Source organism: Aotus nancymaae, unplaced genomic scaffold (assembly GCF_030222135.1).
Source record: "Aotus nancymaae isolate 86718 unplaced genomic scaffold, 86718_ANA_hifiasm-v0.15.2.pri h1tg000076l, whole genome shotgun sequence".
NCBI classification, from domain to species: domain Eukaryota; kingdom Metazoa; phylum Chordata; class Mammalia; order Primates; family Aotidae; genus Aotus; species Aotus nancymaae.
The window spans coordinates 11,407,437-11,434,814 of NW_026988491.1; the positions used below are offsets into that span (position 1 = coordinate 11,407,437).

At 51.9% G+C, this 27,378-nt stretch overlaps 1 protein-coding gene across 9 annotated transcripts in view; it reads left to right on the forward strand.

Annotated features, from left to right (window-relative positions):
* The window catches only part of CSF2RB (colony stimulating factor 2 receptor subunit beta), a 38,566-nt gene extending 13,028 nt beyond the window's left edge, over positions 1 to 25,538 (forward strand). For 2 of the 9 annotated variants that reach the window (XM_012476370.3, XM_012476369.3), the window contains exons 2-14: positions 8,509 to 8,756; positions 9,687 to 9,810; positions 12,353 to 12,546; positions 14,607 to 14,764; positions 14,843 to 15,011; positions 15,570 to 15,705; positions 15,838 to 16,013; positions 17,902 to 18,041; positions 18,963 to 19,125; positions 20,462 to 20,552; positions 20,740 to 20,797; positions 21,656 to 21,759; positions 22,489 to 25,538. In XM_012476370.3, the coding sequence (XP_012331793.1) occupies positions 8,681 to 8,756; positions 9,687 to 9,810; positions 12,353 to 12,546; positions 14,607 to 14,764; positions 14,843 to 15,011; positions 15,570 to 15,705; positions 15,838 to 16,013; positions 17,902 to 18,041; positions 18,963 to 19,125; positions 20,462 to 20,552; positions 20,740 to 20,797; positions 21,656 to 21,759; positions 22,489 to 23,614 (2,715 nt within the window). In that variant the 5' untranslated portion in view covers positions 8,509 to 8,680 and the 3' untranslated portion in view covers positions 23,615 to 25,538. Of the gene's footprint in view, positions 1 to 28; positions 8,317 to 8,508; positions 8,757 to 9,686; positions 9,811 to 12,352; positions 12,547 to 14,606; positions 14,765 to 14,842; positions 15,012 to 15,569; positions 15,706 to 15,837; positions 16,014 to 17,901; positions 18,042 to 18,962; positions 19,126 to 20,461; positions 20,553 to 20,739; positions 20,798 to 21,655; positions 21,760 to 22,488 lie in introns of those variants that run through there. The other 7 variants (XM_064368003.1, XM_064368005.1, XM_012476371.3 and 4 more) reach the window with 7 other exon arrangements.
* The last annotated feature ends 1,840 nt before the right edge of the window (positions 25,539 to 27,378 follow it).

Consider the following 27,378-nt stretch of genomic DNA (forward strand, 5'->3'; position numbering starts at 1 on the left):
GGACTCGGCGTCACCAGGGGGATCTGGTTGGTCCTGGCGGGAGGATGCCTAGTGCGGTAGAGAGAGCTCAGGCCCGCGAGTCAGGTACCGGTGGCCTGTATTGGCTTTGTCACTAAGATGCCGGTGGCAATGAGAGCACCCCCTCTCCACCCCGGGCTTCTGTCTCCTCATCTGTGGAATGGGGAGCATGGATAGTCCCCGACCTCTTGGTTTAGAAAGAGAGAGAATGGATGCCTATGTGTATGCCTGTGCGTGCATGTGTGTGTATGCCTGTGTGTGTATTGTGCATGTGTGTATCCCTGGGGATACAAGAGAGCAGAGAGACTGAGAGGCAGAGGGTGAAACCTGGAACCTTGCTGCGCTGAGGCCCAGTGCTGGGCGTGGTGTGGCTCAAGCTCACGTTGAACTTGAGAAAGAGCCCAACCTTTGCCCAGAGACATAGCAGGCACTATCCAGCAATCTCTCTCTCTCTCTTTCTCTCTGTTTTTTAAGTTATGACACTCTGCCCTGCTTTTTTAGGTTGGGGCCCAGGTGTGTGTGTTCTGTACCCAAGTATGTCGGCTGGGTGGGTGGATATCTGGGGTGTCTGTTTCAGGGCTTGTGCAGGTGTGTGGACTGACCCTGAGAATGAGAGGGCAGGTGCTTTATTGGGACCTGGTCAGACAGGTGCTGGTGACGAGCTGCATATGTGCCATGTTTAGTCTTCAAAGACCCTGCTGTTATATTTTTGTATAACCAAGTTCTAATTTTTTTCTATCATCTTTCCTGCTTTTTAATCATTTTATAATGAGTAAACATTTCTTATTAGCTTTTGGTCACTCTTTTTCTCATTCAGCAGTTTTATTTATATTGTTCCAGGATACAGATATACCAACACCACAGGATAGTTCATGAGTTATATAAGGAATGTATTTAATGCTAAACAAGCAACTACACAGAAAGCTGCCTTAATGAAAATTAGAATAATCTAGAATTACATAGCACAAGAGACAAAGTCTCTTTTCCCTAGTTCCATACCTTACTCTTTCCACCACGTGTATTCTTCCAGAACATTTTCTAAGCATGATATAAGCATATAGTTTTTCTTTTCTTTATTTCCCTTCCTTTCCTTTTCTTTCTTTCTTTCTTTTTTTATTTTTTGACACTGAGTTTCACTCTTGTCACCCAGACTGGAATGCAGAGGCATGATCTCAGCTCACTGCAACCTCTGCCTCCCAGATTCAAGCGATTCTCCTGCCTCAGCCTCCCACATAGCTGGGGTTACAGGTGCCCGCCACCATGCTTGGTTAATTTTTGTATTTTTAGTAGAGGTGGGGTTTTACCGTGTTGGCCAGACTGGTCTTGAACTCTTGACCTCAGGTGATCCGCCTGCCTCAGCCTTCCAAATTGCTAAAGGCTTGAGCCACTGCACCTGGCTGTTTTTACAGAAATGGGATTATAATATATATATGTGTATGTGTGTGTGTGTGTATATATATATATATGAATATTTCCAAATTTCTACAATAATACATATAGATTTAACTCGTTACGTAATTCTAAGAAATCTGTGGCATTTATTAGGATGGGAACACCACAATTTATCTAATCTCACGTTGACAGACAACTAGTTTTTTTCTAGTTTTTCCACCTCTATGAAAGCGTTTCTGTAGCCTAAATTAATAAGTGCAGAATTACTGTGCAAGAGGTTGTGCGTTCGAAATTTTAATAGGTATTGCCAAATCAGCCTCAAAGTAGCTGAGCTAAGCTGGCACACCCAAGGTAATGCATAAAAGGGCCAATTTGGCCAGGTGTGGTGGCTCATGCCTGTAATTCTAGCACTGTGGAAGGCCGAGGTGGGCGGATTGCCTGAGCTCAGGAGTTCAAGACCTGCCTGGGCAACATGGTGTAACTGTCTCTACTAAAATAAAAAAACTTAGCCAGGCATAGTGGTGTGCACCTGTAGTCTCAGCTGCTAGGAAGGCTGAGGCAGGAGAATAGCTTGAACCCGGGAGGCGAAGGTTGCAGTGAGCTGAGATCGTGCCACTGCACTCCAGCCCGAGCAAAAGAGCAAGACTCTATCTCAAAAAAAAAAAGGGGGGGGAGGGGGTAATTTACCATTAGAGAAATTATCAATCTTCTAATTTTGTCCAATATTATGAATGAAAATTCTCATTGTTGCTTGATTTTTTTCTTTCCCTGATTATGGGTGAAATCCTACATTTTCTATATGTGTATTGGCCTTTTGGATTTCATTTATGATGGACGTAGAGAAGTCTTTTGTTAACATGTTGAGTTCTCTGTCTTTTACGTCTTAACTTCTGGAGTGACTCATTTATTATGTGTATTAGTAATCCATTTATATGTATTGAAAAGATACTCTCCCAGGTTAGCACTTATCTTTTTCTTTACCATGGTTAAGATGAGTCTTATGTCATAGAAAAATGTTTTCGTTGTTAAGTCAACCTGTCATTACTTTTTACTTTATGGTTTCTGGTTTTGTCGTCTTGTTCAATCTCTAAGATTATAGAAAGAGTTATAATCATTTTATTATTTTGCTTTTGACTTTTAGATTTTTAGTCCAGCTAGAATTTAGAGGGATGAATAATGTGTAAAGTAACTTTTAAAAATAATTACCGTCTTAATTGTCTCAACATTGCTAATTATGAGTGTGCGGTTTCTCCCCTCCTCAGTGATTTGAAATGCCCCTCTTACTTCCTAAGATTCTATATGTAGCTGGTTATTTTCCATACTGTTTTCTGTTCCATTTGGCTACCACTACATTCTGTATTATTTTTCTAGCGAATAGAGCAAGTCTCTCATCTTGGGTTTGTTAGAATTTAGAATCAGTTTGCCAAGGCCAGTCTCAGTGGCTCATGCCTGTAATCCCAGCACTTCGGGAGGCTCAGGCAGGCAGATCACTCGAGGTCAGGAGTTCGAGACCAGCCTGGCCAACATGGTGAAACCTCGTCTCTACTAAAACTACAAAAAATTAGCCGGGCATGGTGGTGCGCACCTGTAACCTCAGCTACTCAGGAGGCTGAGGTGGGAGAATCCCTTGAACCCAGGAGGTATAGGTTGCAGTGAGCTGAGATCACGCCATTGCACTCCAACCTGGGCAACAGAGTGAGAACTCCATCTCAAAAAATATGTATATCAGTTTACCAAATCCATTAAATATCTTTTTGGAATTTTCATTTTGATTGTCTTGAATTTAGAGATTATTTGAGGGACACTAACCACTGGAAATAAAGGCAATAGTGAGAGCATCTGGTGCGAGCCTTTGACAGGAGGACACGAACGTCCCCCGCTGACTCTGACATTGTCTTTGGTTTCTGGCAGACGTTCAGTGATGCCAACATTTCCTCCAACGTTTCTTCATTTGCCAGGGTTTGTCTGTTCATTTAACCAGAAATGCCTGCCTATTATTAAATATTTCAGAGCATCTGTCAAGATAAACTCATCCTTCCCCTCCAACCCTTTAATCTGTTCATCTGTTTATTTGAATCTTAAATAGATTTCTTGAGAGCTGTCCTTCCATATATGGAGTATCCTCTACTTGGCCATGATGTGTTCTTTTTTTGTTTGTTTGTCGAAAGTGATTTATTTAAAGAGAGAGAGAAACAGGAGAAGGAGAGAGAAAGAAACAGCTAACTCTCACACTGAGTGAGAGAATCCAGAAAGATGGAATCCAGGAGAGGAAAGCAGCTTCCACACTGAATAGAAGGGAATAGAGAGAGATGGAGTTTAGGAGGGGAAGACAGGCTTCCACGAGAGAGTGTGGAAGGGGACTCCAGAGGGGAAATCCAGGAGAGAGAAAAACAGCTTCCACGAAGGGAGGGTTCATGGAAGGGGACATGATGTGTTCTTTTAAAAGTCTTCGTCAGGTTGACCTAGGAATCGTTTTTGTCTGGAGTGAATTCGTATTTTGCTTCCCCGCCTCCCCAGTTTTTATTTCTACCTTTCAATTTCTTCATAAGCTTGGGAATGTTTATGCGTGTGTTTATTTTGAGTAAGAAGGTGTTCGGTTGTTCTCTTCTCTTTACTCTCTCTTCCTTTCTCTGTCCCTCCCACCCCTTCTCTGTCATCCTTCTGTCCCCATGCTTGCTCTTCATTCTTAGTGATTTTTAATTTTTACATTTTTAAGGATATAAAATGTATCGAACTTATATTTTGTGGACCAGGCAGCGTGGCTCACGCCTGTAATCCCAGCACTTTGGGAGGCCAAGGTGGGCAGATCATTTGAGGCCAGGAGTTTGACACCAGCCTGGCCAACATGGTGAAACCCTGTCTCTACTAAAGACACAAAAAAATATCCAGGTGCGGTGGCGCATGCCTGTAGTCCCAGCTACTCGGGAGGCTAAGTCACGAGAATCGCTTGAACCCAGGAGGCAGAGATTGTAGTGAGCCGAGATCACACCATTGCACTCCAGCCTGAGTGATGGAGCGAGATTCTATCTAAAAAATAATAGTAATATTTTTTTAAACTGTATTTAAAATGGTATCGAACTTATATTTTCTGCGCTGGGCGCAGTGGATCATGCCTGTAATCCCAGCGTTTTGGGAGGCTACCAGCATTTGGGTTTATTTAGCACATATATGCCTTCCAATACAAGCGGAGATCTTTAGCAAGTTTTCAGTTCTCCTCCACTCTCCACCCCAGCCTCACGGCCTACTCTCTTGTTAAAATCATCTGAGTTTTAGTTAATATTCTTCTTTACTTATCTATAAGTGTTGCTGGTTTCTTTGCCTTAATATTTCAGCCTTTCTTGAACGTTTTTTCCTGAAATCTAACCTAGAGTACTTCTTTTTCACAAAAGATCTGAAAAACTTTCTTTGTCCTTACATAGCAAACATTTTTTGTGTCCTTTAAATGTCAAAGAAAACTTGGCATTTTGTGATTCTAGGTTTAAACATATTTTCCGTTGGTATTTTCAAGACCTCGATTTAAAGTTCAGGGTCTCTCACGTGAAATCTCTTGCCAATCTGACCCTTGTTCCATTCAAAATATCCTGTTTGTTTTCTTCTGGAAACATTTCTAGGCCTGTCCTCATATTCTTGCAAGATGGAAAATTTATCAGTGAGAACTAGATATAGGTCTGTTAAAAGGAATCTTGGGAGTGAACCCGGATCTCTGTCCCCTACTTCAAAACTCCATTGTAGTAGCCTCCCTTAAATACAGATTCCTACTGTCTTTAAAAAATATTCTAAAAGGGAATCTTGTTCTTTATCGAGTGGCCTTTTGTCTGCTTGAAACCCCTATGACTTTTTCTCCCATTTGTTATTGTATCTGTTTGGTTGCACATGGAAAATTCCCAAGCAACAGTGGCTTAACAACATAGAAGTTTCTTTTTCCCGGCATAGAAAAGACGCCCAGAAGAAGCAGTTTCAGGCTAGTGTGGTTGCTCCAGAGTGACAGCAGGAATCCAGCTTCCTCTCTTTCTTTGCATCATCCTCACATATGGCTTCCATCCTCAAGGTAACCTCATGGTCCAAAATAGCTGCTGAAGCTCCAGCTGTCACCTCCAAGTTGCAGGCTGGAAGAAGGAAAAAAGACAGGGACAAAAATGGACCCCTCCAACCCGAGTCAACTGCCATTAAGCAGCCTTTTTTGGAAGACATACATAATGCTTCTGCTCTCATTTCCTCGAAACACATTTAGTCACTTGACTACACTTAGCAGCAAGAGAGTATATGAAATATAACTTTTTATTCTGTGTAGCAATAAACTCAGCTAAAACCTTGGCTTCTGCCTCCAGGAGGAAAGGGACAAGGTCTTCCACTGCCTTTCAGACTAGGTAGCTGATGCTGTCTGATATACATGCTCTTAATTCACTCCACCGCCTGCTTCCGGATGCTGGAACTCCTAGATTTCTTTCCCAGGCCTTTTCGTCTCCTTGACTATTTGCTCTATTTTCAGTATCTATCTTTCTCATGTGTGGTATCCATTCTGTGGTTTGGCCCATTATTGATTGGTTGTTTTTGAGACAGAGTCTTTCTTCATCACCCAGGCTAGAGTGCAGTGGCACGATCTCAGCTCACTGCAACCTCTGCCTCCCAGTTTCAAGAAATGCTCCTCCCTCAGCCTCCAGAATAGCTGGGATTACAGGTACGCATCACCATGGCCAGCTAATTTTTGTATTTTTAGTAGAGACAGGGTTTCATCATGTTGGCCAGGCTGGTCTCAAACTCCTGACCTCAAGTGGTCCACCTGCCTTGGCTTCCCAAACTGCTGGGATTACAGACATGAGCCACCACACCCGGCCTTTGATTCTTTTTAAAATTATGGCTCTCATATCTTCAAATTCCAAAAACTCTGTTTTTTGCATAGAAGTGTCTTCTTTTAAATGGCTATCATTTCTCAAATCTCCCTGAGAATGCTGATTTAGCTGTCTTAATGTATTCTTTTATTTTCACTGTATCCGTGCATGTCTGTAGAAGTGTCTGCTGGGTCAGTACATGTCAGAATAGACGTGCGCTGTTTTGACGTTTGGGAAATGGAACCACTGTTGGCGTAGTGGTCAGGTACAGAGTCTAGAGGTAACCTGCTACGGGCTTGAATCCCAGCCTGCTCCTTACCAGCCGTGTGATTGTGGACCGATTACATAACGTCCCACCCTTGTTTTCCCATCTATAAAGTGGAGATTCTAGTGGTAACCTATACATAGACGTATTCACCTCCGTAATGCCTGTCTCACGGAAAACACTGAAATACTGTCAGCCACCATCATGAATTCTCTCTGCGTACGTGAATATTGTTTGTGATCTTTGATAAAATCGATTTGCTTTAACCTTTTACAGTAAAAGACACTAACCTGTCCTCCATAATTCTGGTTGCTATGGTTTTTATGTTCGAGTCCTCCTAAGTTTATGTTGCAACCTAATCTCCAATGTGAGACTATCTGGAGGTAGTGATTGGCGCCCTATGAAGACCCCAGCGAGCTCCCTGGCTCCTTCCGCCATGTGAGATTACAGTGAGAAGACGGTGAGAAACAGGCCCTCACCAGATATCGAATCTGCCCGCACCTTGATCTTGAACTTCCCAGCCTCCAGAATGATGACTCGTAAGCCACTCACTCTGCGGAAAGCTGTTACGGTAGTCCTAACAGATTAATACATTGGTGCAAATGTTTTCTGCTTGTACTCTGTCCTTTGCTTTTATGCTTCAGTCAGTTTGACAAAATACAGACGATTTCGCTTTTATGTCCTGCTGCCAGCCTTTGTCTCTGTGATGTCACCTATGCTTTTAAGCTTAACGAGTTCAAAGGCATTCACTCCTATGGTTTGCAGGTTTCGTAGAATGTAACTGTTTACATTTAAATGTGTAATTAACCGGTTGTTTGGGGAATGCTGTAAAATGGGGTTTTAGATGGACCTTTTTATGTTGTTATTCAATTATTTTAGCATTTTTAATTGAATATTTCATCACGTCGCATTGATTCCTGATTCCTCCTTCATCATATATTAGTACATTCTGGGGTCAAGTAGAGGTTGTTTCCAACCAGTGCGTCCATTGATAGATTCTGTGTGTGTGTGTGTGTGCATGTATCTGTATGTGTATGTGTCTGTGTGTAGATGGTATATACATGTGTATATATGTTTAGATATGTATTGTGCATGTGTGTGTGTATGTGTGTCTCTGTGTATGTGTGTGCATGTTTGTGTGTGTATATATGCGTGAATATGTATGCATCTGTGTGTCTGTATGTGTTGTGCATATGTGTCGTGCATATGTGTCTGTGTCTATGGCTCTGTGTGTGTATTTGTGTGTATGTGTGTGAATGTTTGTGTGTATATGTGTGTATATTGTATGTATCTGTGTGTCTGTGTGTGTCTCTGTGCCTGTGTCTGTGTATGTGTGTGTTTGTGTCTGTGTGTACGTTTGTGTGTGTATATGTGTATGTATGTGTATATATGTATATATCTTTGTGTGTCTGTGTGTATGTGTTGTACGTGTGTGTTGTGTGTGTGTGTGTTTGTGTGGGCATCTTGAGTGAAGCTTCCAACAATCTCACAGAAGCAAAGTAGCCACAGTCGTCTGTTCTGCTCTCTTGGGTACTTCCCAGACCAGTGAAATGAAAGTCAGGAAACCCCCGGCCTCCGAGGAGAAAAGGGAACTGGCAAGCGGAGGGTGGGGAGGTGATGGTAAATGGAGCGGGGGTGGGGAGAGCACAGGCTGTGTGTAAGCCAGGACGTGTGTGTGCACGTGATCACGTCCAGGGAATGACACTGTGGCATCCCACACCGAGACTCCCCGGAGCGACTAGGGACCAGCAGCCCATGGGTAGCTTAGTAGGAGTCAAATCCCAGCCCCGCTCTCCACTGCTCTGTGAGGTGGTAGGTGCCAATGACCCAAGTGGGGACCCAGTGCCTCAGGCCATGTAGCCCACGCCCATCACCTGCATGTCCCAGGAGACTGAGGGGCCATGCATGAGGGCCACCTCTCTGGGTTGTCCCCACAACATAGGCGGTGTCCCTGGGGCACGTGGAGGGGGAGGGGCAGCTCACTGCTGACATCTCCTCCTGCAGGCCTGGAGGAGGCAGAGGCCAGGAGGGAGAGGTCCCAGGAGCCTGTGAAATGGATCTGGCTTGGCTCCCAGCTGGGCAGGAGCACGGGACTCCAGGACACTGAGGACCCCGCCCGGCCCATGGCCAGCACCCACCTGTGCCGGCGCCTGCCCGTCCAAGGCTGACCAGGGAGATGGCGCTGGCCCAGGGGCTGCTCTGCATGGCCCTTCTGGCCCTGTGCTGGGGGCACAGCCTGGCAGGGGAAGAAGGTGAGTCTGTGGCTGCAACCCCTTCCCTGTGCCCCTCATCAGTGCTGCACCCTCGGGGAGGCCTGCAGCATATCCCCAGGACCCTGCCCACCCACCCTCCCCCTGCTCCCCTCCCTCTTTCTCTCCCCTGGCCTTCCCTGGGCCTCCCTCACTTCCCACCTCCCACACATTCCCGCTCATCCTGTCCTGGAATGTCCAGCTGATCGTGTCTGGCTTCCCAGCCCACATTTCTCAGCCCAGCACTCCTGGCCTCCAGGCTCCAGGGTGGCTGCTCTGGCCGTCTCCCTGCCCCTCCTTCCCCAGCAGACACTAGCCGAGCCTCAGTGGTTCCCACCTCCAGGGCTTTGCTCCTGCAAGGCCTCAGCCTGGGCTTCTCTCCCTGCTTTTGCCTGAAGGCCCTGCTGGGATGCTCCCTGGCTGTTGGGGTGAAATGGTCCCTCCTAAGGGCTCCCAGAGACCTGGCTTCTTAACAATGCTGGGACCACAGTCTGCTTAACAAACACCAGGCTCCCGAGGCTGAGGACTAGAGGGCAGGGGGAGGGCGCAGGGTAGGACTCTGCCATTCTACATCCCAGAGCTGAGTGTGTGCCCCTCCCAGGCTGCACAGTGGGGCCAGGGGCCAGGCCTGTGCCTGGTGTATGTCTCTGTCCTGGGATGGTGGAGGGGACTGTGCCCAGGCATAGTGCACAGCAGAGGCCCAGAAAGCATGCTGAGAACTAACAGAATAGCACACTTCTGTCAGGAGAGGAGGGTCCACAGCCAGGAGCCCACCCCGGCAGACCCCCTTCCCAAACTAGGGCACCTCTGCCTGGCCACTTGGGGCCTCTGCAGGGACCTGGGAGACCCCCTCCTCAGAGCAGCTGGGGGGGCAGGTGGTGACAAGGGACCCTGCAGGGGAGAGAGGTGACCCCCTCCTGTTCCTCTTGTCAGAAACCGTCCCGATGCAGACGCTTCGCTGCTACAATGACTACACCAGCCACATCACCTGCAGGTGGGCGGACACGCAGGACGCCCAGCGGCTCGTCAATGTGACCCTCATTCGCCGGGTGAATCAGTGAGTAACGCTGGGTGCAGGGTCCACTGGCAGGGGCAACAGTGTCCTCTGTGCCTGGTGTGGGATGGCGGTGTAGACAAGGACAGGTCAGGTCAGCCTTGGGGTAGGAGCAGACAGAGGACAGAGGAACCTGTCCTGCCCCTCCAGGTACCCGCCCAGGCCAGGTGCTGCCATCTGACGTGGGGTTTCTGGGAAGTGCCTTTCTATGCTGATGTTGTTGATAAGGGTGGTGGTGACAGTGGTGACAATCTTCTATTTCTTCCCAATTTAACGCAGTTGCCCCATACGACCTTACTCCCTCCTCACTGTGAGGTAGGCAGGGCCAGGCCACGATGCCCCAGCCGTGCCACCGCCTGCCTGTCCAGAGTTGACCAGGGAGATGGCACTGGCCTTGGAGCTGCCCTGCAAGTTCAGAGATGGGGAAACTGAGGCCCCAGAGGTGAGGCACCAGCCTTGGTCACAAGATGGGCTGCTGCCCCTCTCACCTGAGCTCTCCTGGGCATGTGCCACACAGGAAGGGGACCAGCATCGCTCTGAGGTGTTGGCCAGGGTCTAAATTAGCCTTAAATGAAATAATTAAACAGCTGGAACCAGAGAGGCAGGTGACAACCGATTGGCCCAGCTCTGCCACCCCCCACCCCTCCACCGTCTTCAGTTCCCCAGGGCGCCTCATTATCAGGGGCTGCTCCATTCTACTCAAAGGCCATCAGGCCTTCTCCATTCTACTCAAAGACCATCCTGCCCCTCCCTATGACCTGCTTCCTGCTGCTGTGACACTCCAGCGGACCAGGAGAAGCTCCCCACCCACCCCACACTCACACTCACCACCCACTCTGCCGACCGCTGGGGCCTGGGCCTGGTTCTGAGCTGGGGCTCCTGTCTGAGGCCTGAGCCGGGATCCTGTCTGGTCCTGCTGCTCAGGAACATCAGGGGCCCCAAGTCCCCACTCTGCCCTGTGCCACCCACTGTGCCCCACCCCAGGATCCTTCCCAATCCCCTTGAAAACCTGCCCTGACCCCCTCACAGGTGTGCACAGGCTTACAGCACCCGGGCATCTCCTGACCCCAAAGCCCTGCAGCCCCCTTTTCTCTGCTTCCCTTAACAGCAGTGGCCCATAAAGAGTTGTCCACACTCACCACACCCAGTGTCTTTCCAGCCATTTCCTCCTGAGCCCATTCCCCTAGGATGCCACCCCAACCAGGCCATCCAAACTGCTCTGGTCCAAGTCAGCACTGTCCCAGGGAGCACGATCTCATGGTCGGGCCTCCGCCCTCTTCCTACTTGACCCAAGGGCGGCCCCTGACAAGGAGGACCACCTGGCCTCCTGCACCTGGCTCTGCCCACAGCTCACCCAGCACCCCCGGGGCCCTGCCCATCCTCCTCTTTCTCCTTGTCTGCTGCCTCTTGGTTCTCTTGGCTGCCAAGGATGAGACACCCCAGAGCAGGTCCATGGACCGCCTCTCTGCTGCATCCGCCCTACAGAGACCCCCTGAGGCCACGCAGGCATCTCCCAAAGGCAACCTTGAGCCCACACCTCCCCTAAGCTCCAGCCCTCCAGGTGCACTGGCCTCTCCACTGTCACTTAGACAATAGGCAACTCCAACTCCAAACATCCTCAGCCAAAGTCCCGCCCTCACCCAAGGCTCTGCCGCCTCCGTCCTCCTCACCTCCCTTTGCTACATGGGAGCTCCTAGTGGCTCAAGCTAAACAACTGGGAGGATTTTGTTTTGTTTTTAAGGCGCTTGTGCCACCATTCCTTCCTGACTGCAGCATCCAATCCACCAGCAAACACCGCCAACCTTATCTCAAACAGAACTTGAACCTCACCCACGCCGGCCCCACTGCCCTGGTGCACACCACTTCCTGTCACCTGGATATTCCAGAAGCCGCCTAACTGGGCTCCCTGCTTCCCACATGGCCACACTCCCACCTCGATCTATTCACAACCGATGACCCTCAGGAATCCTTTCAAAGCATTCATCAAAATCTACAACACCTTTGCTCATAACTGTTTCCCACTCACTCGCAGTGAGGTCCAATCCCGTCACGTTGATGGATGGGTCTCCTCGACCTCCCTGTCCCATGCTCTACTCCTCACACACTGGTTTCAGGCCAAGCCATGCAACACATAAACTCTGCCTGCCCCAGGGCCTTTGCACGTGCTGTTCCATTTCCTGAAATCCTCACGATTTGCATAGTCCCTCCCTCATCGCCTTAGCATTCCACCCACAGGTCTCCTCCTGAGAGAGGCCTGCTTGTCCCATATGTCAAATTGCATCCTCATCCCAGCCCTACCTCCTGCCTCACCCGCTTCTTGCTTTATTTATCCACATGGAGTTATCTGTACTGCACACGCTACACACTTTATTCCATGCAGGTGCCCTTCTCCAGGGATGGCAGCTACGTGGGCGGGATTTGTGTGTGTTTTGTCTCTGCCTGGCCCCTGATTCTGGACAGAGCCAGGCACGTGGTGAGCACTCAATGCACCTTTGATGAGTGAGCAGTCCCCACGCACCCTGGGCTAAGCCGTGTCCTCTCCCAGCAGGGACCCTCCGGAGCCAGTATCCTGCGACCTCAGCGATGACATGCCCTGGTCAGCCTGCCCACATCCCCGCTGCGTGCCCAGGAGATGTGTCATTCCCTACCAGAGTTTTGTCAGCTCTGACACTGACGGCTTCTCATTCAAACCAGACCGGCCTCTGGGCGCCCAGCTCACCGTCATTCTGACCCAGCATGGTGAGTGGCTGGAGGCCCTGCCCTGGGCTTGGTTTCCTGTGTGGATGGGGGGTATCAGGGTTGGCCAGGGTAGTCTTGAAGGTGGGAGATTGTGGCTTGGGGTTGGGTGAGGGTCTCTTGAGGGATGAGGGTGTGGTGTGCTTACAGGGAGGCATCAGAGCAGGGACTGTGTGAGGGGCTCCAGACAAAGGCGGCTCCCCTGCCCCTGGCTGCTCCCACCTCCCACCAAGCCCTGGGCTTCCAGCTCTGCAGGCTGCCCTTAAAGAAAACCCCTCTAGCCACCCAGGTAGAAACCCAACTGGTTCAAAACTCTTTCAACTTAGTTGTTTCATCTCATTTCTGCAGCAACCCATTTCCTGGATGTGGCCCTTGAGGCCCAGGAGGCCAGATGCCTCCTCTGAAGTCCACACTGAGCAATAATGACAGAGACGGGTCAGCCTTCCCGGGGGTGCTCTGCCCTGTAGACAGGGAGCTCGTCTCCTCACCGCCCTAGAGGAGGGGCCCCAGGGTGGGCTGCGAGCCCACAGTGCCCATGAAGCTGTCCGTGGTCTAGGAAGGGGTGGATGATGATTTTACGTCTTGATGTTTTATTTGACTCTGTATTAGAAAGAAATATAACGTGCACTTCAAAGTCCTGGATTCAAGGAAACGGTTGCTCTGAATGAAACTACACGTAGAAGGGGAGGTGTTTTATGAAAGGTTTCGCTGATGCGGCAAAAGCCCACCCCAGTGGCAGGCTGGTGGGAGGCCCTGCAGGCTGTCACTAGAGATGCACGCAGAGCCACAGCAGGCTTGGTGCTGTTACTGGTGTCTGTGGCTGCTGCTGAAATGAACAGAGAAGGAGGTGACTAGTCCAGGGCCTCTCTGCTGCTGCTGGCAGAGCTGAGATCTGGCCCAGGACGGTCCAAGTCTCTAGTCCTAACCACTGGGCCACGTGGTTCTCTTGGCAAAGGTCACACGGGAGGGGCTCTGGCCAAGGCTTCCTGCCCCTTTCTGCCACAGCATCATAAAGCCGCTACCAGAGCAGGGGATGGGTTGGACCACCAGGAATCCATCTGAAGTAATATTTCCACACATGGGTTTGATGGACATGAGAGTCCTTTCCTTCCCAAGTAGAGCTCAGAGAGCCCAGGCTGGAGGGAGGGGAAGCATTGAATGTTGTCCCCCGTGAGAACTTACTGACGGTGGCGGGTGGGTGCCTCATGCAGGGGGCAGAGAGCAAGGCCCCCAGGAGATCAGGACAGGCTTCCCAGAGGGAGGAGCTTTGCACCTCAGATCTGAAGGGTAGACAGGAGGGGAGGGCGGGAGGAGCCTCCCTGACAGGGTAAGAGCTATGCAGAGGCTGGGGGATCAGGAGGGCATGGGCAGCTGGGGAACCCGCCCATCACTGTGTCCAGGGAGCATCCGCTTCAAGGGCCAGACAGCAGTGGGGAGAAACAGGAGACACGGGCGGGTGCTGGTCCTGGAGAGGCTTCTGTGTTCTGCAGTCTCAGGGCAGAGCCGAGACTGCATGTGTCCTCTAGGCATGGAGAGTGCTGAGGGAGTGACGTGATCGGATGTGGGGGTGCAAATGCTGGGGATGCAGACTCACAGGGTAGATGGAGGAGCAGGAGTTAGGGAAGATGTTGAAGCCCAGAATGTGACCTTAGAAGTGACAAGGCCACACTGGCCAGGGGATGGGGACGTGGGGGCATGGAAATCCTAGTTAGGACATACACACAATTGATTCATTCAACCTTCTTTCCTTGAGCACCTACATATGCCAACAAAGCAGTCAACACACCGGTCAGCAACCCTGACCTTGGAGATGGCGGCCTGGAAACCAGGAAGGCTTCTGGGGCGATGCAGTGGAGGGCATGGTTTTCCATGGCTTTCATGTTGAAACCCTACAGTTTTGCAGCTGAAGGGCTGAGGCCCACAGAGGAGATGGGTCTTGCTCAAGGTCCCTCACTCGATGGGGCAGGGGTGGCCTGGAACCCCCTGTGTCCACACAAAAGGCCATGCAGGCCCCGACTGCCCCAGCGGTCCAGCCTTAGATGCCATTCACTTCCTCCCTCCAGTCCAGCCTCCTGCGCCCAAGGACCTGCAGATCAGCAGCCACCAGGACCACTTCCTGCTGACCTGGAGTGTGGCCCTGGGGGGTCCCCAGAGCCAGTGGCTGTCCCAGGGGGACCTGGAGTTTGAGGTGGTCTATAAGCGGCTCCAGGACTCTTGGGAGGTAGGAACCACAGCCAGCGCTGACCCAGCCCAAAGGGACGGGATAGCACCCTCCTCCAGCTCCCACTGTCTCTGACAGGATGCGGCCACCCTCCTCTCTAATGCCTCCCAGGCCACTCTGGGGCCAGAGCACCTCATGCCCAGCAGCACCTACGTGGCCCGAGTGCGGACCCGTCTGGCCCCAGGTTCGCGGCTCTCAGGACGTCCCAGCGAGTGGAGCCCCGAGTTTTACTGGGACTCCCAGCCAGGTAATGGAACCAGAGCCCGGGAAATGCCCCATGGTGGAAGGGTGGGCTCGTCAGGAGCTCCTGGCACAGCAGGGGTCCTGGGCTCCACGTGGGGGCTTCCCAGATCTCCTGCTGCCGTTTTTCCAGTAGCGTCCCGGGGCCGTCCCACCTCTACTGTGACCACTGCCTGGTAGGGCTCTGCATCTGTTCACTTTGGGCTTCCAGTTTTCTGTACACCCTTTGCCAATGGCAATTGCAATAATAACAACAGCAGCGCTGTTAGCAGCTGTGTGTTAACGGAGGCTACAGGATGTGCCCGGCTTTCCCAGGTTATTCTGTTCAGTCCCCAAACACTGAAACTTCGATGCTGTTTCCATTCTCCCGGGAGGGTGTGCCGTGCACAGATCTCTCTCTCAGAGCTGTCGGGCACACAGCTGGCAGGTTCAGGCTGAAGTTTCGGCCCTGGTCTTTTGGCCCCAGAGCCCGTGACCTCTGGGTGCTGAATCACACGGTGGGCACCCGATGAGAGCTGTGGGAGGGGTGGCGGGGGGAGGGCATGAGGACCTGTCTCCCTCCCAGGGGACGAGGCCCAGCCCCAGAACCTGCAGTGCTTCTTCGACGGGGCCGCCATGCTCAGCTGCTCCTGGGAGGTGAGGTGGGAGGTGGTCAGCTCCGTCTCCTTTGGCCTCTTCTACAAGCCCAGCCCAGATGCAGGGTGAGCATCTCTTTTCTCCGTCCCCTCTCCTCCTCTTGGCCTTGCTCTCTCCAGGTTTCCTCCTGCCCCTGGGGCCCCAGACTACCCCAAACTCTCCTCCCTCCCATGGGCCCTCCCTCCCCCTTCCCTCAGCTCTGCCGTGCTCCTCAGGGAGAAAGAGTGCTCCCCAGTGCTGAGGGAGGAGTTCGGCAGCCTCCACATCAGACACCGCTGTGGGATTCCCGTGCCCGACCCCAGCACCCACGACCAGTACCTCGTCTCCATTCAGCCAAGGAGGGCAGAGAAACACATAAAGAGCTCAGAGCACAGTGAGTTTACTCCCAGCCCTCTGCGGGGATGGTCTGGGACCAGCACGCCCTCATTGTGTAACCCGAATCAGCTCAGGGCTGCTCCTGGCCCAGTCTTCACGTTTGTCACTTTCAAAGAGATGAAACAAGAGAGAAGCAATGAAACGACAATGGCAGCGGCTGAAAGCAGGAGCAGGCCTTTGAAACCTCGGACCTCTTGTCCGTTTTCCTGCTTCCCTCTCCTACCCTGCAGCTCCCCAAAGCTCCACCGCTGGCCACCCCCTCCTGGTCCTGCCACCAAAACCTGCCCTTTCATTCCTCATCGGATTTTCCTCTTTCTGATTTCCGAAGTTCCCCTCCGACTGATGTTCTATCTTCAGTGTAATTGATCTAGGATGTACTTTTCAACCGGGGGCTGTGGTGTATGCAGATAGCGTTGAGCCTCCCAGGTTAATATCCCTCATTTCTGTGACGTAACAAGGACCCCAGTGCAATGGGACCTCTCGCGTTGCTTCCTGATGACCAAGTTCTTCCGTCCAGTCTTTAGTATATGTGAAGAGCAGAGGCCAATTTGTCTTAGTTACCTGGGTTTGAATATTTCATTAACTCTCTTGGGATCCTCACTGGAAAAAGGAATTCTGATTGTTCAAATGCACAAATATATTAAGGGTCTCATATAATGCCTGGCACATAAATGACCTCAACAAATTACGGGTATTCGTATTATGTTTATACTGTGAAGGCATCAAGGTTATAAGCATTCTCTTTTTTCTTTTGGGTGGACTGAAGCTCAGAGAGGTTGAGTGACTTACTTAAAGTTGCACAGCTATGAGTAGGCAGATCAAATTAGAGTTCAGAACTTCCGACTCCATGCCCAATTTCTGCTTTCTTTACCCTTCGCCTCTTTCGATGTGTGGGTCTGCCAGCCAGGTGGGAGGTGCTGTCTGCAAAGGGCTTCCCCTTTCTCTTTGGCCACTCTCTATTGGGTCTCATCTAGATGTTGTTGAAGGCCTGCTATGGCCGCTGTATTGGGGACTTTCTGGTGGTGAGAACGCACGATCCGGTCCTAGCCTTTAGCCAAATCCCTACACCTCTGGGAGTGTCAAACAAGAGAGTCCATCACACTGGGGGGGTGGCAATCTTTGTCTTTGCCACTGCTTAGCTGCCTTTCCTTAGGGCAAGTTACTTAATGGTTCTGTGACTCAGTTTCCCTGTCTGTGAAATGTGAAGATTAATAGTACCTGCCATATAGGGTTGTTAGAATTGAGCACGATAATTCGTGTTGAATAAGCATGTGTAACAGTGCCTAAAACACAATCAGGCTAGGCGTGGTGGCTCACACCTGTAATCCCAGCACTTTGGGAGGCCAAGGCGGGTGATCACATGAGGTCAGGAGTTCAAGACCAGCCTGGCCAACACGGCGAAACCCCGTCTCTACTGAAAACACAAAAATTAGCTGGGCGTGGGTGGCAGGAGCCTGTAATCCCAGCTACTCAGGAGGCTGAGGCTGCAGAATCTCGAACCCATGGGGCAGAGGTTGCAGTGAGTTGAGATCGCACCACTACACTCCAGCCTGGGTGACAGAGTGAGATTCTGTCTCAAAAAAAAAAAAAAAAAAGTCAGTTGTCTAGAGTAGAACCAGTAGTGGTTTCATTTTTTACTGCAAAAAAAGTAGGAATAACGAAAGCATTGAGCCACATTACTACAAAACAAGTGAATCTCAGCATCTCCCAAGAGAAGACCACTCAGATCAAAACATGGTTAAGTGAAGTGGGGATGAAAAAGATCCAGCCATGAGCAGAGCCGGGGTCTTTTGCCAGTGGAGACAGCCCCACTGTCTAGCATGAGACACAGGGAATGTTCCATTGCGGGGGAGTGATGATGCTCCTGACAGTTTCCCTCCCTCCAGTCCAGATGGCCCCTCCATCCCTCACCGTGAGCAAGGATGGAGACAGCTACAGCCTGCACTGGAAGGCAATGAAAATGCAATACGAGCACATAGACCACACATTCGAGATCCAGTACAGGAAAAACTCGACCACGTGGGAGGTGAGGGCCTTTGCTCAGGGAGGGGAGAAATGCTGAGGAGGGCAGGAGAGGGGGAAGTAACCAAGAGGGGTTCCATCTGCAAGGCGCTGGGCCTTTGGCAGGTGACCAGTGAGAGGGAGCCACTGGGACGTGGTGATCGCTGGGCTGTGTGGTCAGCAGGTCACTGTCCCATCTCTTGGTGAAGTAGCTGAGGTTCGGGAAAGTGGCGTGGCTTGGCCAAAATGAACAGCTGATCCTGAGTTCCCAGGGAACAGGGGACCCTCTGGGTGGGGAGGGGTTGAAAGGCCACTGGGAAGAAGGTTTTCAAAAGTCATGAAATCCTAGGGGTATTTCTTCAGAGGAGTCTCATCTGGACACACACTGAGGCTCAGACAGAGCTGCTTGTGAGTTGGCGGTGGTGGTCGGGGGGCCAGGCCAGGGCTCAGTCCCCTGCCTCCACAGAGGCCAGAGAAGAAACCGCAGAACCAACCCCAGACCTTCAGGCTAGAAATGCAGCAACTGAGACTAGGAGGGCGGTGGGCCAGTGGTGGGGCTGGGAGAGGGCCCTGGGCTCCTGAATCCCCATCTCGGGGTCCAGAGTCCAGTTGGCCTGCACTGCATTCCTGGAAAGGCCACAGTGTGGGTGCAGGCTGCCCCAGAAGGGCTGGGAGCTGAGGAGGCTAAAAATAGGGTGGGGAGGTGGCTTCAGGGCTCCGAGCCTCAGTGCTGTCAATGTTGGGGGCTGCGGAGTCCCCAGTCCCATCCGCAGTGCTGTCCCTGGGTGGCCCTTGGGGAGGCTCCATGGTGGTGAGAGAGAAGCCGCAGCAGGTGTGGGCACGGCAGGAGCTGGGAGCCAGTAAAACTAGGGGTCCAGGTGGGAGGGATTTGCAGCCATGCCCATGGGCCGCAGGGCCAGGCCTCACCCTCAGCGCCAACCCACAGGACAGCAAGACCGAGACCCTCCCGAATGCCCACAGCATGGCCCTGCCAGCCCTGGAGCCCTCCACCACGTACTGGGCCAGAGTGAGGGTCAAGACCTCCCGCAGCGGCTACGATGGGATCTGGAGCCAGTGGAGTGAGGAGCGCTCCTGGGAAACCGAGTGGGGTAGGTGCAAGCTGGAGTCCACAGCTTCTGGCCGGGACCAGCTCACAGTTTCTGACTGCCAGAACATCCCCAGTGCAGCAGCTGTAGCAAGCCTGCCACGACTTGTAGGTGAGCCCTCGTCCCAATTAGATGGTGGCCAAAGAGAAAGGGAAGGCCTTTGTAGACAGCACCTCCGACCTGGCTGGCAGACCCACACGATGAAAGAGGCAAAGGGGAAAGAAAGCAGAAACTGGGCATGAAGTCAGTTCTCCACCCGCTCTTCATGAGACAGCACGGCCAGGCAGAGGAGGCAGACTGTGCGGGTACAGAGATGTGGGGCTCCAGACCCCACCCCACTCAGGCCCCCTTCCCTCCCTTGGGAAAGTGACACCTGATGTGTAATACAGACTGTAAGTGAGGACTTGAGGGAGCAGAGGAGAACAGATCTCACCGTCACTCCTCCTTTAAACTGGGACTTAGGCCTTTGTTAATATGGCCTTTGGTTTCTTAGCTTTGGGGGCTACCAAGCTTTTTTGATTGCTCATTCCAAGTTTCCTGTTACCGTGGAAGCAAGAAAATCTATAGCCGCAGACTGGGTCTTTGGATTGGAAGGTTTTGCTGTGATTCCTTCGTCTCCCCACCTCCCTGCACTTGCTGCGTGCACTCACCCCTCACCTTTCACCATAGTGGCCACCAGGGAACTCCTGTAGAACAAGACAAGGCCACGGGATGGTTTCAGAGAGAGTGAGGATACAGGAGATATTGGGAGCAGCCCGAGTCCACTGCCAGACTTGGTAGCTGCAGGGGCCCAGGGAGAGGGCCCCAACCAAGCAGAAAGGAAGCTTGACCAATAGGCCCAAGGGAGGAGGAAGAGGGGAGTCCTGGAGGAACCTGGCCTTTGAGAGGCTCAGGGCTGGGCTGCAGGAGGTATCAGGGCCTCTGGATGGGCTTTGCACCTGCTGGTGCCTCTGCCAGCATGCCTTTCCCCATCTCTATGTCTCTAGTCCTTCCTGTTAACGAGGCCCAGCTACTATGCCACCTCCTTCACGAAGTCCCCTATGATTGCCATGAACCCATAGCCCTCCCCATAGCACCTCCCCATAGCACCTCCTGTGACTGGAAAGGATCTGACCTTCCCGTGTGCTCCCAGCTCTTTGAACATTGTCGGGGTGCAGACCAATGCCCTTCTCAGCATGGATCTGGCCTCTCTCCCCTAGTGCCCTAAGGCAGTAAGTTCCAGAGCCCTAGGCCTGCACAGAGCAGGGTCTTGGGGGATACCGCGCCAACCCCGCTCCCTGCCCCGAGGTCCACTCCCCTCCCCGATGCTGACGCTGCTCTTCCTCCCCGGCTGCTGAAGCGCTGCCCGTGTGGGTGCTGCCGCTCGTCGTGGTGCTCCTCACCCTCGCTGTGCTTGTGACCCTCCGCTTCTGTGCCATCTATGGGTACAGGTGAGGGGACTCTGTGGGGCTGGAGTGGTAACCGAGACCCCAGAGGGCACCAGGGAATCCCACCCAGCTCCCTCCAAGCCCTACTCTGCCACCTACTTCGTGGGCCTCAGTTTCCCCTCTGGGCATGAGCACGGGAGCAGCTGGTTCTGAGGTCTCTGATGGCTGTCACCTCCCTGGTGTCTTCCAGGCTGAGCAGAAAGTGGGAGGAGAGGATCCCCAACCCCAGCAAGAGCCACCTGTTCCAGGTAGGAACTGGCTGCGAGGGGTGGGGTGGGGGGCTTCTCTGTTCCTGCCTCTCCTGTCTCTGTCCCCACCTCCTCTGTCTCTTCCTGTGGGTTTTGGGTGGTCAGCAGGTAAGTGGACTGGAGAGGGGCTTTGGGAGCTTTGGGAGTGGGGCCAGCACTTGGAAATCCCTTTCCGGGATTCCCTGGGCACCTGGAGTGCCCATGCCTGGCCCTGCTTGCCAGAGATCTGCATGAACCTCAATGGAGGGAACTGAGTGTGGGGATGCCCAGGACAGGGTGGGCTCACAGACGGGGTTCCTGCTACCAGGACAGATGAGGTGTCAGTAGGCAGAAGGGGTCCCCAAGGACAGGACATCTGGGCTGAGCTTTGAGGGTGCCAGTGGTGCCAGGTGGCAAAGGTTGCTCAGCCTCAGGGCATCTCAAGGGTGGAGACAGGAACACTTCAGGAACGGAGCTGAGGAGGTGGGACGGGAGGCTGAGATGACCATGGGGAGAACACCAGCACGTGGGTGGTGGGAGCCCTTTGATCAGGCAGCCAGGGCCAGCTTTGCCTGTGGAAGGGTCTCTTGGCTAGTACGGAGGAGAAATGGGGGTGAGCGTGGAGACAGTGACACCCCAGGTTAGAAAAATCACAGGAACAGCGTCCTGTCCTCAGGTATCAGGGACCAGGGAGAAGTCCCAGCCCCTCTCTGGGCCTCACTTTGCCGGTGTCAAAAGGCCATGGTTAGTCCTAAAGAAGTGGGGAATCTTCTCTTGTCTGGGGGCTCCTTGGACCCCCCTGTACCCCCATCACCCTCTGCCTTGCCCCATCTCCAGGCCTCCTGATGCCCACAGGCCGGAATGTCTCTGTTCTTGCAGAACGGGATTGCAGAGCAGTGGCCTCCAGGCAGCATGGCGGCCTTCACCAGCAGGAGTCCCCCAGAGCAGGGGCCGTGGGACAGCCACTTCTCTGAGCTGGAGGGGTGAGTGTCTGGGCTCGTCGATTGCTCCTGACCTGTGGGGAGGAAATAGGCGGCTGATGCCATGGTGCCAATCAGGGACTCAAGTGAGGTTCCCTGTGGCTCACCGTGAAGAGATCCAAGGAGGCTGGTTTGCACTAAAGCAGGAGGCACCTGGGGTAGATGTGAGGAAGAACTTCCTCTCCCCAGGCTAGGGAGGCCCAGACAAGGGAATTGACCAGAGGTAGAAGAGGGGAGCAGATGGCCTTCCCCTGCTCTGCTGCCTCAGGAGGCATCACACTGCAGAGGCCTCATGGGGTAGCTGGGGCTGCAAACTCCCGGGGCCTCAGCACCTGAGCCAGCAGCTCACGGCTGGCTCCACAGGGAGGGGGGTGTGGCACAGTTGGTAGAATGATGGAAGGGTTGCCTAGTGCACAGGCTGGGTATGAACCTGGTGCTGAAGGAGGATGGACTTTAAGGTCAAAAGGGAGAGGGCTTCAGCCTTGCAGAGGAAGATCTTGAGCTCAGCACGGAGGATGGAGGTCCTGAGCCACAGAGAGACTGAATCCATGTCCCGTGTCCTTCTCTGGGGTCCCTGAGCCCTCAACCCTGCCCTGCTCAGGTTCTCACTGCAAGCTCTGGGGGACATCAGGGCTTCTAGAGAACTACCCCCACCCCGCCAAGACCCTTGCACCTGAGCCAAATCATCTGCCCAGGGCAGTCCCAATTCTTCCGCCCATATTCTCCCCACAGGGTGTTCCTTGTAGGATTCAAGGACAGTGAGGTGTCACCTCTCACCACAGAGGACCCCAAGCATGTCTGTGATCCACCATCTGGGCCTGACATGACTCCAGCTGCCTCAGACCTGCCCACAGAGCAGCCCCCCAGCCCCCGGCCCGGCCCACCTGCCCCCTCCCACACACCTGAGAACCAGGCTTCCAGCTTCGACTTCAATGGCCCCTACCTGGGGTCGCCCCAAAGCCACTCCCTGCCTGACAGCCTGTGCCAGCTGGAGCCCCCGCAGGCAGGTGGGAGTCAGAAGCCCCTGCCTCCAGGATCCCTGGAGTACCTGTGTCTCCCTGCTGGGGGGCAGGTGCAGCTGGTCCCGCTGGCCCAGTCGATGGGGCAGGGCCAGGCCATGGATGTGGAGAGGAGGCCGAGCCGGGGGTCTGCGGGGAGCCCCTCCCTGGAGTCCAGGGGAGGCCCTGCCCCTCCTGCTCTTATCACAAGGGTGGGAAGACAGGACCCAGAGGACAGCCCTGTGGCTCTGCCCACGAGCTCTAAGGACCCTGAGGACCCTGGAGTGGCCTCTGGTTACGTCTCCTCTGCAGATCTGGTATTCCCCCCACAGTCAGGGGCCTCACCTGTCTCCCTGGTTCCCTCTCTGGGCCTCCCTGCAGAACAGACCCACAGCTTCTGTCCTGAGCTGACCGGTGGACACCCTGGAGCCCCAGGCCCTGTGAAGTCAGGGTTTGAGGGCTATGTGGAGCTCCCTCCAACTGAGGCCCAGTCCCCCAGGTCCCCATTGAACAATCTTGTCACCCCTGAGACTAGCAGCCCTGTCCTGAACCCAGGGGAGCACCGGGCAGATGTATCCCCAACATCCCCACACTCCGAGGGCCTCCTTGTCCTGCAGCAGGTGGGCGAGTATTGCTTCCTCCCCGGCCTGGGGGCTGGCCCTGTCTCACCCCGGAGTAAGCCCTCTTCCCCAGGACCCTGTCCTGAGATCAGGGACTCAGACCAGGCTTTGCAAGTCAAGAAGCCCCCGGGCCAGGCCATGCCCCAGGTGCCCGTCATTCAGCTCTTCAAAGCCCTGAAGCAGCAGGACTACCTGTCGCTGCCCCCTTGGGAGGTCAGCAGGCCTGGAGAGGTGTGCTGAGACCCTCAGACCTCGACAGGCGAGGGGACCGAGAGGGCTCGCCTTCCCTCCCGCCCGGCCTTCCTCAGTCATTTCCGCAAAGCCAAGGGGCGGCCTCCTGTTGAGGTAGCTGGAGGCGTGGGAAAGGAGTCAGCCTTGCTCGGGTCCCCTTGACCTTCAGCAAATCACTTCTCTTCCTGCGCGCATGCGCGCGCACGCACGTACACGCCCACATTTTTTCCTTCCGGTTATTTTTAGGTTCTGAATCATTAGAGCTTTCTAGACATATTCCATCTCCCCTTCATTTTCTTTTTTATCAAGTTTCCTTGCCTTTGCCATTTTTCTTCCTTCTTTTGCCACTGATTTATTATGAGAGTGAGGTTGAGGTCTGAGCTGAGCCTTGTCAGATTGAGACGCATCTGGTTGTGTTTAGAACTTGTGTGGGCTGCCTGTCCCCGGCAGGCACTGACGCACATGACATGATTCTCATATACGTGCAGAGACGGGAGTTACCAGGTGGGCACTGTGGGGGTTAGGGTTTGGAAGAGTGGCACAGGTCTGGGCATGCTCAGTGGGACTCAGGGAGTTCAGACTAGCCTCGATTGTCACTCCGAGAAATGGGCATGGTAATGGGGTGTGTGTGTGTGTGCAAGGGACACACATGAGAGGCTGTTTGGGATCTTCTGGGGAGCCCTGCTGGTTGTCTCAGTGATGTCTGTGGGGCCTCCAGTCCCCTGAGACCCCATGTCATGTAGAGAAGTTAAGATCCAAGTGATGGGCAGGCTTGTGAGACCTGGAGAACATCAGGAGGGGAGTCCAGAACCCACATGTACTGCAGAAAAGTTGGGGAAAACTGCTAAACAAAGGAAAATTCTCCTAAAGGCATATACGCTTTCAGGCTTTTAGTCCAAGTGGCTACTCTTTCAGACAGACCCTGTAACCCTCACTTCCACGGGCTGCAGATAAGGGGCTGCTGGTCTATGCCTGGGCCTGCATCAGAGATTATGGTTCTTTTAAATCTTTCCCTTTCAGATACATGAAAAATAATGGCATTAAATTGCTTTAATTTGCATTATTTTAGTTATCCAGTTTGCACATATCTTTATAGGTATCTTAGGCATTGGTTAGTATTTTTTAACTGGGCTAAGTCCATTACGGTCTTTGTTCTGTTGGGTGCTATCATTTTCTCATTAAGTTTTTTCAACTATTTACATATGGCCAGATGGTGGAGTGTTTTTCCCCCAAATCTGTGGGTTTGTCTTATAATGTTGTATGGAGCCTTTTTGGTGTACAAATGTGAATGCTTCTGTGATGTCAAAGAGCTCCCTAGTAAACTCCTTCTTCACTTTTACTGCCAAATTTACAAAGGTCTTCCCACTGCAAAGCAGCATTTGTCTTAATTTATATATATTTTTCTAGTTCTTTTTGTGTTTCAAACTTTTCATGTAAAATTTTAATTATTTTTGAATGGATGGATGTTAGACATGCCTTTGATATTTGTTGAAATTATTTTTCTATGTACCTACAGTGTCACTTTTGTGATATAGGAAATCTTTGTATATATACTGTATCAATTCCTAGGCTTCCTATTTTGTTACCTTGTTCTCTCTATGGCATCCACCATTTTGATTGTTGTAGCTTTATGATATGTTTTAATAAGTGATAAAACAACTGTTCTTGTTATTTTTGCTCTTAAATCCCTGTTCATTACAGCAATGTTGGTGGTCAAAGAAAATGATAAACAACTTAAATGTTCAATAGTGCTGAAATTCATAACAACACTTTAGTACATCGTAAAGTAGAATCCTCTGTTCATAATGAACAAGATGGCATAATGAACAACATGTATTAGAAAGAAGTCTGAGATATTCCAAAATATCCAGACATTGTTAAAGGGGAAGAGTGCGATAAAATGTTTATAATATAAACAAAGCAAAACCCTGAATTTGTGTGTGCATATAAGTGATACGGTGTGCATATATTATAAGTGATACGGCTCCGATGACTGGAGGAACACCAGGGTCCTTAGTCTTCCACCAATAAAACGACATGGAAATACATGGAGTTGTTTTAAAGAGTGGAGTTTAACAGGCAAGAAAGAAGGAAGAAGCTTCTCTGTACAGAGAGGGGCAGGGGGACTCCAAAGTTGAGAGAAGAAACCCTGAGTGCCTTGGAAATCAGCCAGTTATATAAGGAGGCTGGAGGAGGCAGTGTCTTATTTGCATAGGGCTCAGGGTACTGGTTTGACCAGGCGTGTCATTCACGTAACCCCTGAAAAAACTGGCTCTTTCACCCTAGTTTTTTTAATATGCAAATATAGGGCACCATGATGTTCTACACACGTGGGGCTATGTGGGGGCGGCCATGTTGCCAGGCACATATGGGAGCAAGGAAAAGATGGTGGGAATCCCCACGTTGAGTGGACCCAGTTTCTAATGGCCCTCATTTGCATATCAAAGGTTGTGGGTCTGACTCCAAGAGCCGGGGCTTTCCTGCTAGACAAGAAACGTTTTTTGGAGCTGCTTTAAAAGGAACAAAAAATTCCCAAGGACCCCTTTACCTATCTGCTTAAAATAATTTTTTAATCACTTTTATAAAGTGAGGAAATGAATTCTGTTAAACAGAAGGGCCCTTGGTCTTTGGGGTGCTACAGTGGGTACATGATGGCCTGTGGAACACCATGCAATGGAGGGAGATGCAAGGTGCTCTTGGGAAAGTCCAGGAGGGATGAGGAAGAGGAAAGACCGTGAGGTACTTCCTGAGCACCCTGCAGTCCTCCACTCCTGGCAGGACTTTCCCCTCCAGGGAAGGGCGTCCTACATTGTTCCCAGCCAGGTCCCCTTCCTGGCAGGAAGTAATTCAAGAATCGTCAAGGCAGAATGCCAGTGGTTCCCACCTTTCCCTCTCCTCCTCACTGCCCTTCTCCCCAATACAGGAAAAACACAGGAAGAAAAGATGGACACCAATGTCTGAATTCTAAACATCAGGACTCAGTGGTGCCCGTATCTGCGGACTACACAGGGCACTCGGTCACCCAGTGTGTGTGCACAGTCTCATACCCGGCTGGATAGAACCAGAGATGCAAAGTAGAAAATGGAGTTGTACAAGGGAGATGATAATAGTCCCTCACTCTCAGGATTATTATAAGGATTTATTAGTAGGTATGTGTGAAGCACTTGGGCAGATCACAGCATGTAGCTGTTTAGTCTACATGACTTAGTTTATCATTGAGGGTGCTGGTGGGCACCCCAGTAGCATTGAGACTCCCCATTTCTCAATCCCTGGACAAGTGTCCCTTTGGCCTGGGACCCAGTCCTGCCTCCTCATTTCATTCATGTGCCAAGGCTACCTGGTCTGAGAATTGCTCCAAGCCTATCCTGAGACGAGAAGCTTCCTGGCCTGTATGTCCTTAAAAAACTCTATGGGGTGATGGAGTGGAATCTATTCTCTCTTTGGAAGGGGCGAATCTCTAACCCACCCTCATTCCCATTCCACTTGCCTTGCTGGTTTTCTAAGTTGATGCCAGTTTCTTCCTGATAAATGCCAAGTCCTGGTTTCCAGACAGATTCCTGGAGAACCTCCCAGAGGCGGAGATGGTGGTAGAATAGAAAGCCTCTTTGGTGGAATATGCAGCATTGGGAAGGGAACTGAATGTAAAGGGAATTGAAGGACTGTGTGCTTGAGTATTTGGGCTTCAGATAGAGACATGGCCATTTTCTTAGGAAAGTTACATTGGAGATCTTCTCATATTTGGGCAGGCACATGTGGAGGGTGAGTTCAGGCTG